Source organism: Neomonachus schauinslandi, chromosome 16 (genome assembly GCF_002201575.2).
Source record: "Neomonachus schauinslandi chromosome 16, ASM220157v2, whole genome shotgun sequence".
NCBI classification, from domain to species: Eukaryota; Metazoa; Chordata; class Mammalia; order Carnivora; family Phocidae; genus Neomonachus; species Neomonachus schauinslandi.
In genome coordinates this window covers 7,366,296-7,383,562 of record NC_058418.1, presented here as the reverse complement: position 1 = coordinate 7,383,562, position 17,267 = coordinate 7,366,296, and the positions used below count along the sequence as shown (strand labels likewise).

At 51.2% G+C, this 17,267-nt stretch overlaps 1 protein-coding gene across 2 annotated transcripts; it reads right to left on the bottom strand.

The window, feature by feature from the left end:
* Window positions 1-265: 265 nt before the first annotated feature.
* Window positions 266-17,165, bottom strand: HSD17B14 (hydroxysteroid 17-beta dehydrogenase 14). 2 transcript variants are annotated; one of them, XM_021681247.2, is made up of 9 exons: window positions 16,858-17,165; window positions 16,328-16,366; window positions 16,122-16,204; window positions 15,550-15,616; window positions 12,024-12,115; window positions 1,233-1,337; window positions 910-977; window positions 717-813; window positions 266-615 (listed from the first exon to the last, which is right to left on the bottom strand). In XM_021681247.2, the coding sequence occupies exons 1-9, from the start codon at window positions 16,943-16,945 to the stop codon at window positions 442-444; spliced, it is 813 nt and encodes a 270-aa protein (XP_021536922.1). In that variant the 5' UTR covers window positions 16,946-17,165; the 3' UTR covers window positions 266-441. The 2 variants fall into 2 exon arrangements, with proteins under 2 accessions (XP_021536922.1, XP_021536921.1); XM_021681246.1 differs by having other exon boundaries at window positions 16,122-16,243; window positions 16,858-17,012.
* Between the last annotated feature and the right edge of the window lie 102 nt (window positions 17,166-17,267).

The window sequence follows — 17,267 nt, the reverse complement described above, 5'->3', positions numbered from 1 at the left end:
CCAGGATTAACGAGGAGGCCCTTTTGTTTCACCTCCACTATTGTCTCCTAATAGGGTTTAATTTATTCTCCCCTGCGGGCCTTTGTATTAGCAGGGGTGAAGCCGACCGGCAATACTTTCCCCAGGAGCCTGCTGCAAGGCCTGCCGGGAGTTGTAGTCCCTCGGGTCGAGGCTACGCGTGGGAACCCGTGGGGCTGGGAACTGGGACGCGGTCCCCGCGTGGCAGAACTCAAGAGCAGAAAATAAATGTCATGACGCCCTCCTCCTGCCTGCAAACTCCTTTTATGGGAACTTGCGGGGTAGTTTGGCACATTGGTAAGTGGAGTTAACGTCTAGAGCTGGGGTCTGCACCTAAGAGGCAGATGGTAGACGCTGAAATCTGGGAGTCTGAGCTTGGGGTGGGAGTTCTAGTCAGGAAGGCCCAAGTGGAAATGTGGGAAATTAGGAAGGGATGGTGGGGAGCTCCACGGGGGTGTCCGGGATGGCCTTGCGCCCATACCCCAGCTCTGCACCCCCGCTCACAAGCAGCTCAATCCCAGTGCAGAAGTTAGCTTCGGAGGCCAGGAACACGGCAGCGGCCCCCACGTCAGCGGGCTGGCCCATGCGGCCCAGGGGCTGGGGAGAGACCAGGGGAAAAGGAGACCAAGTGAAGCACCTGGTCTGACTGCCGCGCCCTGAGCCACTCCCATACCACCTGGATCTGGCCCCACTCCCACCTGGGCCAATGTGCCCTCTTGGACTGTAGCAGTGGGGTCAGGCGTTGAGGCTGTCAGCTCCTCCCACAGTGGGGTCCAGATATTTCCCGGGGAAATACTGTGGGAAGGGAGAAGAGGGGATCAGGGAAGTGTGCCATAAACATGGCCTCTTCGGCTCACTCCCAGCCTTCTCTGCCCACTTGGAGCTGCTCACCAGTTGACCCGGACGCCATATTGACTCTCATCCAGGGCCAAGGCTTTGGTCATGGCTGTTACTGCCCCCTGTGGAAGATGAGGGGGGGGGGGGAGTTCAGTCCAGGGAAGACGAGGTCCCTCTTGTTCTCTCCTCCAACAAGGGGGTGTCAAGCTGGGGCATCAGAATGGGGAGGTCATGCCTTCCCTGCTGGCCTCCATGGGATGCACCAGGCTCTGTTTCCTGGGAGACACTTGGCACGTAACAACACGCCACAAGTTGTCATGCTTCAGGGCCGAGGTACCTGAAGGGCCTGGTAGGGAGTGAAGGAAGAGGTAGGGTACCTTGGTGGCCACATAAGGAACTGCCTGGACCTGGCCAATGGCCCCCACCAGACTGGAGATGTTGATAACGTTCCCCTGGCTCTTCCGTAGGTGGGGGAGGGCAAGCTGGGGAGACAGAAGGCAAAGTCAGCCACCTGAGCCCCTGGGTTCCCCCAGCCACACTGAAACACATCCTGATGCCTGGGCCAATGGCCATTGCCCTGGTATGTTCCCTAATGGATCTCGGTGCCTTGTAGCGACAGCATTCTAGAACTCGAGAGGGTACCTTCACTGGTTTGCCCCAGGGTCTCTGGGTCTGCTTAAGGAATCCCTCCATGTCTGGAAGGCATTTTTCTCTATGTCTCCTCTACTACCTCTCTCTTTCCCTCCCTCCCTTTGTGTCCCTGTCCCCCTCCCCCACCACCCTCCCCCCCCCCCCCCCCCCCTCCCCCCCCCAACCCCATCCCAGTCCCCCTCTCTCTAGGTCTCTGTCTCCCCCATCCCGGGTCTTTATATGTTACTCAAACTCATGTCCAAATCAAGATAGGAAAACGCAAGATGGCTGCATATTTTGCAAAAATGGGCGGAAGATCTTTTATCCATGAGGGCGGTATCTCTGAATTTTAGGGAGAACTCTGTGGTCAGAATGTGACGTGGGAGACCTTCATGAAATGCACCCATTTTACCAGCTTCTCCCCGGCAACTCTCTGGCTCCCCGGAGGTCCCTAAACTAATTCTTTCTCCCTCTCTTCCCTTTCTCTGTCTCTCAGCTCTTTCACTACACATGACCTTGAATAAATTCAAATTCTATCCTTCTCCTCGCTTTCCTTTGACAGCTGAGCTGGCCTGGCAAGACCTGTTCCTGCCGCTAAAGATTAATGACTATAAACAGGTTCCCTTAAGTGGTTTCCAGAGTGGGAATCTAAATTAGCTCCCTCTCTGGGTCACCCCATCAGCTCTTTCAAACTTTCTCCACTCCCTCAAAAACAGCCTCCACCTTTTCTGAGGACCGTAACTTCAAACATACCCTGAGCGTTCCAACCTCAGGGCCTTTGCACTTGCAGTTCCCTCTGTCTGGAGTACTATTCCTCTGATACGCATGGGACTCACTCCTAGGGTGACCAGCCATTCCAGTTTGCCCAGGACTGAAGCGCTTCTGAGGACATGGGACATTCCGAACACTTTCAGGACTAACCTGGGACAGTCCCAGGTAAACCTAGTCCCTTAACAATTCCAAATCTTGTTCAAATGTCACCTTCTCAATGAAGCCAACCCTGACTGTCCTATTTATTTATTTAAAGATTTATTTATTTGAGGGGCGCCTGGGTGGCTCAGTCGTTAAGCATCTGCCTTCGGCTCAGGTCATGATCCCAGGGATCTGGGATCGAGCCCCGCATCGGGCTCCCTGCTCGGCGGGAAGCCTGCTTCTCCCTCTCCCACTTCCCCTGCTTGTGTTCCCACTCTCTTTGTCTCTCTGTCAAAATAAATAAATAAAATCTTTAAATTAAAAAAAAGATTTATTTATTTGAGAGAGGGAGGGAGAGAGAGAGAGGGCAAGAGCAGGGGTAGGGGCAGAAGGAGAGAAAGAAGCAGACTCCCCGCTGGGCACAGGCGGGGGGTGGGGGGGTGGGGCATGCTTAACCGACTGAGCCACCCCAGGCGCCCCTCTGACCATCCTATTTAAAACTGCAACCTGGGCGCCTGGGTGGCTCAGTTGGTTAAGCGACTGCCTTTGGCTCAGGTCATGATCCTGGAGTCCCTGGATCGAGTCCCGCATCGGGCTCCCTGCTCGGCAGGGAGTCTGCTTCTCCCTCTGACCCTCCCCTCTCTCATGTGCTCTCTCTCATTCTCTCTCTCAAATAAATAAATAAATCTTTAAAAAAAAAAAAAGATAAAACTGCAACCTGCTTACCCCTAGGTCCCCATCCCTATTCCTGATTCCTTTTTTTTTTTTTTATGATTTTTATTCATTCATTTGACAGAGACACAGCGAGAGAGGGAACACAAGCAGGGGGAGTGGGAGAGGGAGAAGCAGGCTTCCCGCTGAGCAGGGAGCCCGATGCGGGGCTTGATCCCAGGACCCTGGGATCATGACCTGAGCCGAAGGCAGACGCTTAATGACTGAGCCACCCAGGTGCCCCCCTGATTCCTTTTCTCTGTAACATAACACCTGCTTCTCACACACCATATCTATTTTACTTATTTGCTTATCCTCTGTCTCTCCCACCAGAATGCAAAAATTCATGAGGGATGGTTGCAATTTCTTCCTTTGTTTCACCCCTGGTATTCAGGTGTCTGTCACGTAATAGGTGCTCAATAAATATCTTTTGAATAAATAAATGAATTTATTGAATTTTTCTATTTTTTGAAGATTTTATTTATTTATTTGAGAGAGAGAGCACAGAGGAGAAGCAGACTCCACTGAGCAGGGAGCCCGATGCGGGACTCACTCCCAGGACCCCGAGATCATGACCTGAGCGAAAGGCAGACGCTTAACCGACTGAGCCACCCAGGTGCCCCTGAATTTATCTATTATGTGCCTGGCCCTGTTGTCAGCTCTTCACACAGATCAGCTCATTGAATCCTCAGGACAAACCCAGAAGAAGGGACTGTCCATAGCTCCTTTTCCCAGGTGAGGAGACTGAGCAGGTGACCGATGCTCCGAGGGTCATGTGACAACTATCAGGGCCGGTATTTGCACCCCACAGTGAGCAGTCAGAGACCAAAACGCAAAACCAAAAAAGACAACTCTAAGTCTTAAGAACTTGAAGATAATATGAGCATGAGTGCCATGATTATGTGGGCACTGCGGGGGGGGGGGGGGGGGGGGATTCAAATCCTCCAACCTCTCCCCAGGGACCTGACTCCCCCCACCCCATTCCTTTCTCTCCTCCCTCTCGTTGGCCTTGAAACCCTCCCTCCCTCAGCCCTGGCCTTGCCCATCCCCTCCCCCAGGCCCGGCCCCTGCCTATTTCTTTCCAAAACCCTCTCACTCCCTGCCCAGCTGTTTAACTCCCTCCCCACACCCACCCTGCGAACATGACGTCCCTAAGGGCTGCACAATGTGGGTCATTTGCCACCCTTGTCCTAGCGCTGGGCATAGAGCTAGCACTGAATAAATATTTGTCCCACGCTCCCTGCGGACCCTTCTCAACCCTCCTACACAGTCCTTGGCCCATGGCCCACCACCCCCTCCAAGGTCACCTAGCACCTCTGAGCAGCCACATCCAGGACGCCCTGGAAACTTATTGGCCCGTCCTTCCCACCCCTCTCCCTCCCTCCCTTTGGACACCTGACCGACCAGGAGAGCCTGCAGCCTTGCTCTGGCCTGAGTCCATTTCTCCTAAATGTTGGGGTTCCTGGGTCTGCTTCTCTTTGAGCTCTGTCAGGGAGCCCCTGCGTGGCTGGTTTTCCATCAGCATATCCTAAATCTCCCTTAGAACCACCTTCTGGAGCTCCTCCCCTGCCACCTTTGGGCACCTCCAGCTCTGTATCTCCAGTGCAAAATTCATTCCATTGTCTCCTCCTAGAATCTGCCTTTCTCCCAGATTTCCAGCCTCAGACATGGGGTCCATTCATACCCAGCTCTCAAGCCAGACACCTGAGAGCCTTCTAGAGCCTCCCTCTCCCTAAGTTCCTCATCTGATCCATCACCAAGCCCTGGCCGTTGTGCCTTCTAAGGACCTCCTGAATCTCTACAGTTCTCTCCCCCTCATTCATTCACTTGATAAACATTAACCAAGCACCTAGTATGTGCCAGGTACTGTGGTAAATTGCCAGGGATACCACAGGAAACAAGACAGAGATTTCTGCCCTCATGGAGCCCAAGGCCTGGGGGGGGGAAGCAGCAATAAACAAATAAAAGTGCATAATGGAATGTGCTAGAGTGTGGTCAGGGATATGGAACAAGAAGTAGAGCAAGATGAGGGGAATGGGAGTGTTGGGCTGGGTGCAGCTGCAAACTCAGGTATGAACTGTGAGGATGTCTTGGAGAGGCCTGGGCCAGGCAGAAGGAACAGCATGTGCAAAGGCCCTGAGGAAGGACAGAGCTGGTGTGTTTGGCGCAACAAAGTCACTGTGGTGGGAGGTGAGGTCAGGGGAGGAACCAGGGCCAGACCATGTGAGGCCTTGAAGGCCACCTCTTTTTACTTGCACAAATGCCACTGTCTCTTGATACTGGTTTTCCCACTCCCACACTTTGTCTTCTGACTTGTTCTGCAGGAAAGAGCCAGAGAGATTTTCTTTTTTTTTTTTTTTTTTTAAGTAATCTCTACCCACAATGCGGGGCTCAAACTCATGACCCTGAGATCAAGAGTCGGGTGCTCTACCGACCAAGCCAGCCAGGCGCCCCTAGAGTGATCTCTTAACATTAATGATCTGTTAGTATTTTTTTTTTAAGATTTTATTTATTTTTTAGAGAGCGAGCGAGAGAGAAACAGCATGAGAGGGGAGAGGGTCAGAGGGAGAAGCAGGCTCCCCGCTGAGCCAGGAGCCCGATGTGGGACTCGATCCCAGGACCCTGGGATCATGACCTGAGCCGAAGGCAGACGCTTAACCATCTGAGCCACCCAGGCGCCCTGTTAGTATTTTTTTTTAAGACTTTATTTATTTATTTGACAGAGGGAGACACAGTGAGAGAGGGAACACAAGCAGGGGGAGTGGGGGAGGGAGAAGCAGGCTTCCCACGGAGCAGGGAGCCCGATGCGGGGCTCGATCCCAGGACGCTGGGATCATGACCTGAGCTGAAGGCAGATGCTTAACGACTGAGCCACCCAGGCGTCCCCTGTTAGTGTTTTATTTTTTAAGATTTTATTTATTTATTTTGAGAGAGAGAGAGTGGGAGTGTACGCATGTGTGAGTGGGGGGAGGGGCAGACAGAATCCCAAGCCGACTCCATGCCCAGTGCAGAGCCTGACAGGGGGCTCAACCTCATGACCATGAGATCATGACCTGAGCCCAAACCAAGAGTCAGATGCTCAACCAACTGAGCCACTCAGGCGCCCCACAATCTGTTAGTATTAACTGCATCACATCACTTCCTTGCTCAAATACCTTCCTTGGCTCCCTATTGCTCTTGAGATAAAGACCAGACACCTCAGCATGGCCCTCGGGTCCTCATATGGTCTGCTCCCCCAACCCCTTCTTGCACCAGCCCCTTGGCTCTCTCCACTCAGCCCCTCCACAGTGCCCAGCTTTCTGGCGGCCAGGCCTTTGCACGGGCTGTTCCCTCTGCCAGGAACACTTGAACCTTACATTGTAGCCACATCAAGGACCCCTTGGACTCTTATAGGTCTGGCTCTCCTCCCCCCTTCACCCCACCTCATCCCACTCCCTAGTCAATGCTGCACATTGTTCACTTCCTCCGGGAAGCCCACCCTGCATATTACTCTTGATCTCGGGGTCATGAGTTTAAGCCCCACGGTGGGTGTGGAAATTACTTAAAAATAAAATCTTTGGGTGCCTGGGTGGCTCAGTTGGTTGGGCATCTGCCTTCGGCTCAGGTCATGATCCCAGGATCCTGGGATCGAGCCCCGCATCGGGCTCCCTGCTCCGCGGGGAGCCTGCTTCTCCCTCCCCCACTCCCCCTGCTTGTGTTCCCTCTCTCGCTGTGTCTCTCTCTGTCAAATAAATAAACAAAATCTTTAAAAAAAAAAAAGAATTCTAATAATCTGAATAAGAAGGTCTCTAGACTACCCAAGACCACGGTATCAATGTTAACCTTACTGTGACTACATGAGAGAATGTTCTCATTTTTAGGAAATATTCTCCAAAGTACGGAGGGGTGAAAGGACATCATGCCTCCAATTTACCCTCAAACCAAGAGGCAGAAAAATAAAGCAAACAAATATTAATAAAAATAAAATATTGGGCGCCTGGGTGGCTCAGTTGGTTAAGCAACTGCCTTCGGCTCAGGTCATGATCCTCAAGTCCCGGGATCGAGTCCCACATCGGGCTCCCTGCTCAGCAGGGAGTCTGCTTCTCCCTCTGACCCTCTTCCCTCTCGTGCTCTCTATCTCTCATTCTCTCTCTCTCAAATAAATAAATAAAATCTTTAAAAATAAATAAATAAATAAATAAATAAATAAATAAAATATTAACAATGAGGAGTCCGGGTATACAGGAGTTCTCTGTACTATTCTGACAAGATTTTGTGAGTCTTAAATTATATCAATAATTATAAGTAAACATTCAAATCCATTGGTAGTATTTATGAAGTTCCTACTGATGAAATCATAGGATGTCTCGGTAGGGGATGGCAGGAGGCAATGGATAAAACAATTTAATAAAATGCTTCTAATTGCTAAACTGGAGGTGGAGATGGGAGATGAGTGTCTCTTGTTCTTAAAACACACCTGGGGGGCGCCTGGGTGGCTCAGTTGGTTAAGCGACTGCCTTCGGCTCAGGTCATGATCCTGGAGTCCCGGGATCGAGTCCCGCATCGGGCTCCCTGCTCAGCGGGGGGTCTGCTTCTCCCTCTGCCCTCTTCCCTCTCGTGCTCTCTGTCTCTCATTCTCTCTCAAATAAATAAATAAAATCTTTAAAAAAATAAAATAAAATAATAAAAATAAAACACACCTGGGATGAACCATGAGAGACTATGGACCCCGAGAAACAAACAGGGTTTTAGAGGGGAGGGGGGAGAGGGGATGGGTTAGCTCGGTGATGGGTATTAAGGAGGGCACGTACTGCATGGAGCACTGGGTGTTATACGAAAACAATGGATCATGGATCACCACATCCAAACTAATGATGTACTGTATGGTGACTAACATAAAATTAAAAAAAAAAAACACCTGGGTGGTTACTGCCCCCAGGACCTTTGCACAGTCTTTTTTGGTAAATGATACACCCTGTGGCCTACTTCTCCAATTCCTTTCCTCCCACTCAGGGTTCAGCTCAAACCTCACCTTTTCCCTTCTACTTCTGCCAGGCTTCATCTGCCCAACGTTTATTTCGATGAGCTCAACCTGAGTTAGGTAGATTGGCCGTAGGAAACAGAATGGGGCAATGTTCACAACAAGTAATAAAAATGTGCAGACAGTAAACTCTGTGCCAGGCATGTTCTAAGGGCTTCGTGGGTATTTTACCCTCATTCAATTCTCAGGAACAATCCAGTGAATCAGATGCCATGATCAGCCTCATTTTTCACAGGAGAAAACCCAGGTGCAGAGAGATTGAGTAACTTGCCATGTTGCAGGTAGGAGGTGGCAGAGAGCTTGGGCAGGCCTTGTCTCCTTGGGCTGGACCTTTACTCCTATGCGAGGGTTCTGTACCAGCCATTCACACCTAACAGAGTCAGGTAGCCCCATCGGGAGAGGTGGGGACTGGGATATAATGGAGAGTCATGCCACATTTAGCAGACAGTTGTTCTGCCCCATGGGTCCAGCTTGCCAACCTTTCAAGAGAAACCAGAGATCTGGTTGCTCATGAGAAATCCCTCTCTTTTTAAATGGTGGGCACTGGGGCACCTGGATGGCTCAGTCGGTGAAGCGGCTGCCTCCGGCTCAGGTCATGATCCCAGGGTCCTGGGATCGAGCCCCGCTTCAGGCTCCCTGCTCAGCCGGAAGCCTGCTTCTCCCTCTCCCTGCCGCTCCCCCTGCTTGTGCTTTCTCTCTGTGTGTCAAATAAATAAATAAAATCTTAAAAAAAAAAAATAAGTGCTGGGCACTGAGAGATTATATATATAATTACATATATAATATATAATTACATATATATTCCCTTTATCGGCTCTGGTATATATCTTATCGTATGGAAGTGACAACAGAGGTGAACACAAGTGAGGGATGGGAGTGAGGGTCCACAGGTTGAGCAAGAGCACCCAAATGCCCAGAAACATTTCACCTGGATCTCAGGTGAGACCTCAAAAATAGCACCTGATCTTCCTCACACTAGTGACCCCCCGCCCCGCCCACTCCTGGGGCTCCTCCCTTCTCTGTCTACATTGCAATTTACCTTCTCTGACTACACTGCTATTTGTTGGGGTATTTTATTTTTTTTAAAGATTTGTTTGTTTATTTATTTATTTTAGAGGGTGGGGGAAGGGCAGAAGGAGAGGGAGAGAAGCAGACCCCCCGCTGAGTGCAGAGCCTCACAAGGAGCTCGATCTTACGACCCTGAGATCATGACCCAAGCCAAAAATCAAGAGTCTGATGCTCAACCAACTGAGCCACCCAGGCGCCCCTTTGCAGGTAGGAGGCGGCATTTAGCAGACTAAATGAAACCCTGGTTTTTTAGACCTACTCCAGGCTCAGGCTGGTGAGCTCCCAAGTGATGACTCCAAACCTCTCTCTGCCCTCACCCCAGACTCAAGAATCCCAAGTGGACATGGGCAGGGCACCACACCCCCACACCCCCTGAAAAGGTCTCCCAGTCCACCGGCTCCTCCCCAGGCTTCCCCCTGGCAACGGATGGCAACTCAGTCCTGCGGCCAGTGGGGGACAAAGAAGCCAAAACCCCACTCCTTTCTTTCTCGAGTCCACCCCCCACGTCTAGTCTACAAGGAAATCCTGACAATTCTACTTTCAAAATGGATCCGGAATCGGAACACTTCCCACTAAATCCACCGCCACCGACCCGGTCGGATTCAAATCACCTCCTGCCTGGACCACCCTGGGCCCTTTGCCTTAGTCCTCGCCCCCGCCTGTTCCCCACGCGGCCGCCGGAGGGCGCCGGTTCCCACTTACAGCAGCTCACTTCGTTGGCTCCAGGCTCAAGCGCCAAAGCAAAGTCCTCTCCGTGGTTGACAAATCCAGATATGATCTAGGCCCTTTTGTCCCCTTTCTGCTCTCACCTCCCGCCCTCTCCCCCTTGCCCTGCTTCAGTCACCCTGGCCTCTTGCTGTTCCTCCTACACTCGGAGCAGTCCCCACCCCAGGGCCTTTGCACAGGCTGTCCTCCCTGGCCCACTCTGCCCCACGCATATCCTTGACTTAAATGTCACCTCTCAGAGAAGCCTTCTGACCACCTCCACCCTGTCTCAAAAAGCACATAAATAATCTAAAAAAACAAAACAAAACCAAAAAACCCAAACAAAACAAAATCTCATCTGCTAAAAACACATACTAAATTACTTACATGTAAAGTATATCTGAGATTTGCTTTAAAATACTCCAGCAAGGGCGCCTGGGTGGCCCAGTCGTTAAGCAACTGCCTTCTGCTCAGGTCATGGTCCCAGGGTCCTGGGACTGAGTCCCACATCGGGCTCCCTGCTCTGGGGGAAGCCTGCTTCTCCCTCTCCCACTCCCCCTGCTTGTGTTCCCTCTCTTGCTGTGTCTCTCTCTGTCAAATAAATAAATAAAATCTTAAAAAAAAAAAAATACTCCAGCAAAAGGGGCTCCTGGGTGGCTCAGTTGGTTGAGCATCAGACTCTTGATTTTTGGCTTGGGTCATGATCTCAGGGTCGTAAGATCGAGCTCCTTGTGAGGCTCTGCACTCAGCGGGGGGTCTGCTTCTCTCCCTCTCCTTCTGCCCTTCCCCCACCCTCTAAAATAAATAAATAAACAAATCTTTTTTAAAAATAAAATACCCCAGGGGCACCTGGGTGGCTCAGTCGTTAAGTGTCTGCTTTCGGCTCAGGTCATGATCTCCGGGTCCTGGGATCAAGCCCCACATCAGGCTCCCTGCTTGCCAGGAAGCCTGCTTCTCCCTCTCCCACTCCCCTGCTTGTGTTCCTGCTCTTGCTGTCTCTCTCTGTCAAGTAAATAAAATCTTTAAAAAATAAAAATAAAAATAAAATACCCCAGCAAAAAGAAAGAAAGAAAGAAAAAGAAAAGGAAAGAAAAGAAAAGGGAAGAAAAGAAAAGAGTGAGGGGTCCACAGGAAGAATGACAGAATGTTGATAATGGTTGCTGGGTGATGGGTATGTGGAATTTGGCCCACAATCTCTCTACTTTTCTGTATGCTTGCAAAATGTCAAAATAAAAAAGTTTTATAGGGGCGCCTGGGTGGCTCAGTCAGTTCAGCATCCGACTCTTGATCGAGATCTCAGGTCTCGATCTCAGGGTTGTGAGTTGACTCCACGCTGGGCATGGAGTCTACTTAAAAAAAAAAGTTTTCGGGGCGCCTGGGTGGCTCAGTTGGTTAAGCGACTGCCTTCGGCTCGGGTCATGATCCCAGGGTCCTGGGATCGAGTCCCGCATCGGGCTCCCTGCTCTGCGGGGAGCCTGCTTCTCCCTCTCCCACTCCCCCTGCTTGTGTTCCCTCTCTCGCTGTGTCTCTCTCTGCCAAATAAATAAAATCTTTAAAAAAAAAAAAAAGTTTTCTACGGGGCGCCCGGGTGGCTCAGTCATTAAGCGTCTGCCTTCGGCTCAGGTCATGATGCCAGGGTCCTGGGATCGAGCCCCGCTTCGGGCTCCTTGCTCCGTGGGGAGCCTGCTTCTCCCTCTCCCACTCCTCCTACTTGTGTTCCCTCTCTCGCTGTGTCTCTCTCTGTCAAATAAATAAAATCTTTAAAAAAAAAAGAAGCTCTTTGTTCCCCATAGTGATTCACAGGGTGGAAAAGCTGTAACTGCCTATCACTGACTCCCTGCCTCAACCCTTTCCCCCCTGTTCCTGACATCCCCCAACACAACGAGCACACCACTCTGGAAGGTTCTGGAAGGTCCCTAAGGGGACTGGGCCAGGTACCCACACAGTTAGCTTTGGCTGGATGTAGGGATTTGCTCCCACCTACTTGCTATAAAGAACAGAATCCTTTTGGAGTAAGATCAAACCAAGGCAGAGGAAACATTCTGCTCTGAGAAAAAGTGGGTCTGACAGTCTCATCATCAGGAGGCCCCCCTGGCCTGGCAGCTGGGGCTGCAGTCCTCACCTTGGTCACGGTGTATGTCCCCAGCAGGTTCAGCTCCAGCAGCTGCCTGAAGCCCTGGGCAGACGTCTCCTCAGGCCACTGCGGAGGTGGATCTAAGGGTGGAGGACAGAGAGGCAGAGAGAATGAGGGAGTGATACAGAGAACAGGGAAGAAATAGGGATATGGGGGGAGGGGGCACCGGGTTGGGGGGGCAGACAAGAGGGTCAGGGATCGGGAGAAGGAATTGGGGTTGCATAACAGTGAATTAAAAAGCCGCCTCAGGCCAGAAGGCTTGGGTTCCAGTATGGGCCCCTGCCATTTCCTGGCTGTGTGACTCTGGGCAAGTCACTTTGCCTCTCTGTGCCTCAGTCTCTCTATCTACATAAGGAGGATGACACTTTGCTCTTGGGCTTAGAAGTTTCCCAAATCTGGGGGCGCCTGAGTGGCCCAGTCGGTAGAGCATCGGACACTTGATCTCAGGTCTTGATCTCGGGGTTGTGAGTTCGAGCCCCCACATTGGATGTAGAGATTACTTAAAAATAAAATCTTAGGGGCACCTGGGTGGCTCAGCTGGTTAAGGGTCTGCCTTCGGCTCAGGTCATGGTCCCAGGGTCCTGGGATCGAGTCCTGCATTGGGCTCCCTGCTCAGCGGGGAGCCTGCTTCTCCCTCTCCCTCTGCCTCTCTCCCTGCTCATGCTCGCTCTCGCTCTCTGTATGTCTGTGTCTCAAATGAATAAATAAAATCTTTAAAAATAAATAAAGAAAAATAAAATCTTATACTGTATGTTGTCTAATTGAGTTTAAATTTAAAAAATAAAATAAATAAAATCTTAAAAGAATTTTTTTTCATGAGTCAGTATTTGTGCCTGACCCTTAGTCCCTTAATGTATTTGTAAAATAAATAGGAGGAATTGGTGGGAGGGGAGGGGTAATGGCTAGAGGGACAGAAAAATCAATGTTCAGAAGAAAAGGAGCTGGAAAGATAGGGGGATAAGAACAAGGAGAAAAGGGCGCCTGGGTGGCTCAGTTGGTTAAGCGACTGCCTTCGGCTCAGGTCATGATCCTGGAGTCCCGGGATCGAGTCCCGCATCGGGCTCCCTGCTCGGCAGGGAGTCTGCTTCTCCCTCTGACCCTCCTCCCTCTCATGCTCTCTGTCTCTCATTCTCTCTCTCTCAAATAAATAAATAAAATCTTTAAAAAAAAAAAAAAGAACAAGGAGAAAAGACAGGCAGGTCGGAGGAACGTACCCTGAACGCTCCAAAGGCTTTAGGAGACAATAGAAGAAAGAAAACAAGATGGCGGCCGGAAAGTTGAGGGACTCTTGGATTGTTCTTCCCCAGGGACCCAGGGCTTGTGGCCTGGCTTCCTTCAGCGATCTGCTCAAACATCTTCAGAGAATCCGTCCTGGATCCTCTGTTGAAAACAGCCCCTGCCATTTTCTAGACCCTAAACAGCTTTTTTTTTTTTTTTTAAGTAAGCTCTACGCTCAATGTGGGGCTGGAACTTCCGACCCCGAGTTCAAGAGTCGCAGCCTCCACTGACTGAGCCAGCTGAGTGCCCTGACTTTATTTTTCTTCATAGCCTTTATCACCACCAAACATGCTAGTATATACAGTCGATTCTATTATTCAAGGCAGTTATGGTCTACAAAATTTCAGTGAATACTGAATTAATGAATTTTCATCCATTGCTCCCACGGGAAATAGGTACCTATTATATAGTAATGTGTAAATGCGATGGACTAAATGTGTCCCCCACACCCCCCAAATTCATGTGTTGAAATCCTAACCTTCAGTGTGATGGCATTTGGAGGTGCGGTCTATGGGAGGGGATTTTTAAGTTGCGAGGATGGACCCCTCATGAATGGGATTACTGCACTTAGAAAAGAGACCCCAGAGATCCCCTTGTCCTTTCCGCCCTCACCAGACACGAATCTGCTGGCACCTTGACCTTGATTCCCCAGCCTCCAAAACTGTGAGAGATAAACATTTGTTGCTTGAGCCCTCCCCGGCCGTGGGATTTCTGTTCTAGCAGCCCAAACAGACTAAGACACTCTCTATTTGTCTGCTTGTAGACATGTATATACATATACTCATAGCTATCTGCATATCAGATTAGAGTCTTAAATCCTCAAAACAATTCCGATGGGGAGACTCTATTTTATTTATTTTCCAAACAAGGAAACAAGGCTCAGAGGTGTTAAGCCATTAGCTGGAGGCCAGAGCTGGGATGCTAACCCATCCAGCTGGCTCCACGGCAGAGCCACACCTTGTTTGACCTCCACTGGGAACAAGTGCTTCAGGCAACTGGGGATTTTTCTTGCCACTTTCCCTCCCTGCAAATCCGCAAAACACCTGGAAAGCAGTGAGTACTGAGGCTATTTTGTGTGTGAGTTGGTGATTTCACGAATACGGAAACCACCAACAGGGAGGCTTAACTGTATCCTTTCTTGTCTATTTCCTTACTCCAGCATGTGAATCCCAAGAAGACGAGAATGTTTTTGTCTCTTTCATTCACTGCTCATTGCCCAGTCCCCAGGAAAGAACTTGGGACATAGTAGGTGCTCAGTAAATACCTCTTGAATGTACAAAGAACACAGAAAGAAGGAACTAGTACTCGCCATCTCTTTGATCCTTACAACAATATACGGAGGAAAATGCAGCCCAGAGAGGGTGAGCCACTTGCTTAAAGTTGCCCAGCCAATAAGTGTGTGTGTGTGGGGGGGGTAGTAGTGGGGGGTGTCTCTCTTAGCACAGCCTTGCTGTGTGATCTCAGTACAGACAGTTCACCCCTCTGAGCCCTGGTTTACCAGCATGAGAGATTCTTTTTTTTTTTTTTTTAAGATTTTATCCATTTGACAGAGAGAGACATAGTGAGAGAGGGAACACAAGTAGGGGGAGTGGGAGAGGGAGAAGCAGGCTTCCCGCGGAGCAGGGAGCCCGATGCGGGGCTCGATCCCAGGACCCTGGGACCATGACCTGAGCCGATGGCAGACACTTAACAACTGAGCCACCCAGGTGCCCCAGCATGAGAGATTCTTAGGAAGGGTAATAATTAAGATGATGGCATTTTCCCTTCAAAGATACCACACTAAGACCTATAAACCTCATGCATGAGGATATCTTCATAGTCATCAGCAAAGAGAAGGGCCATCCACGTCACTTCATGGATAAGCAAATTGAGACCACAAGACTTCTGGAAGCTGTTTTCCCAAAATAGTTTTGGTAATTATGAGGCTGAGCAATTTACCTTATTCAATACTCACAACAACTCTGTAATGATGATGATCATTATCATCATTCCCATTCTAGAAATCTAGGAACTGAAGCACAGAGAGGGGAGGGCACGGGCCTGAGGGCACCCAGCAGGGATGCGCCAGGACGTAAGCCCAGGAGCAGGGGGATTCCTTAGCTCTACTGTCCCATCCAAGGGGACGGAGAAAGGGATGGGGAAGACGAAGAGGAAACTGAGGTGGGGGAGGAAGGGATGGGAAGCCAGGAGGTAGGTTGACAGCAGCGGAGAAGGGCCTGTGGGCCTCACAACTCACGGTAGCCAGCGTTGTTGACCACACAATCCAGGCGGCCAAAACAGCGGACGGTCTCAGAAATGAGGGTCTGAGGACAAAGATGTCTTGTAAGCAGGCAGTGCGGGCACCCAGCCTTGAGGAGCCTGGACTCCCAAAAGCAAGGTGGGGAGGGGGAAGCTGGATCACAACCGAGGGGACAAGAACTACAGGAAGTGGGGACTCCCCCAAATCACCAAGCATGGGAGGAGAAGAGGAGACAGGAAGCCAGGGGGGGCCAGAGCCCAGAGGGCTGGTTATATTCACACTGCAGAGACCCGGGGTCAGGGTCAGGGTGGGGGGCGCACATCAGAGAAACATTGACTGAAGGGAAGGGCTAGGAACCCAGAGACAAGAGAAGGAAACTCTTCCAGAAGGAGATCCACTGTGAGGGACTTTTTTGTTCCAATCTCTGTGACAGGTGTGACAAGAGCCTTGAAGTAGTGAGAGAGAAAGGAGAACCTTCCCAGGAGACCCGGAACCTGGCCAGGGGGGAAAGCCTGGAAATGAGGCTGAGCCTAAACCTTTGGGACCAGGCAGGGACAGGAATAGCTCACCCTCACATCTTCCTCCCGAGTCACATCACAGAGGATAAAGAGAGTTCCAGCAAGTGCCTGCTCCAGGGCCCGACCCCTAGACTCTGCAGGGAGAGAAAGGCTGGGGGCCTGGACCCCTGGGTCTGAGGGAGGAGGGGCTGGGGGCCTGGACCCCTGGGTCTGAGGGAGGAGGGGCTGGGGGTGAGGACTGAGAGACACTCACTCACCATCTTTGTCACAGATAACTACTTGGGCGCCGTTTTGCACTGAGAATGGAAGAACAGGTTACCCCAGCCCAGACCTTGGCAAAGGCCTCTGCTGCCCTCTTGTGGCCTCCTGGAGTGGGGGCCCATCTTCCCAAACGTTCCCCTCGTGACCCCAAAGTCTCATGATGATCCTCTAGATCAAAGGGCAGAAAACTTGATACATATTCTCGTTGGCCACTCCGGGTGCCTTCTGGGGTTCCTGAGCCCCCCATCCCTAGGTTCCAGAATAAACCCTAAACCTGCAAGTGCCATTCCCCAACCACCCACTTTGTAGATACAATAACTGAGACCCAGAGAAAGGGAGTAACCATTTTTGGAGACCCGCCAAAAGCTCAGGCCCCAGGCTTATACTGCCTATCCTTTCATTAGCATCGCAAGTTGGGTTTTAATAAGAATCTTGGCTCCAGTACTGAAGATCCCACACCCACTAGTTCCCAGGGTCCCTCTTCTCCTGGTCTCCAGTATTCCCGAGCAGCCAGACCCCTACTCACCGAAGGCTCTCACGATCCCGGCTCCGATGCCGCGCCCGCCCCCTGTCACAACCACCACCTTCCCGGCATAGCGCGTTCCCGTCGCCATTCTGCTTCTGTCTGTTTCTCCCTGTCACTCGCTCTGGGCTTCCTTCCACCCCCAAAGTCGGGTGAGGCCGTGGAGCCGAACCATTAAATAGGGGCTGGATCCTGGAAGCCCGGCCCTTGGGGGGGGCGTTGCCAGGAAGGCCAGAAGCCTGGAAGTTTGGCCTCGGCTCCCTCCTCCCTCAGAGCCAGGAGTCCGGGGCCCCCCCCCCCACCCGATCCCCTCCTTCCTCAAACCCAGGATTTACGGCGTCCAGCCCCTTCCTCCCTCAGACCCAGGAATCCAGGCCCCAGCTCCCTCCGTTTCCAGACCTACAGGTTCCAGA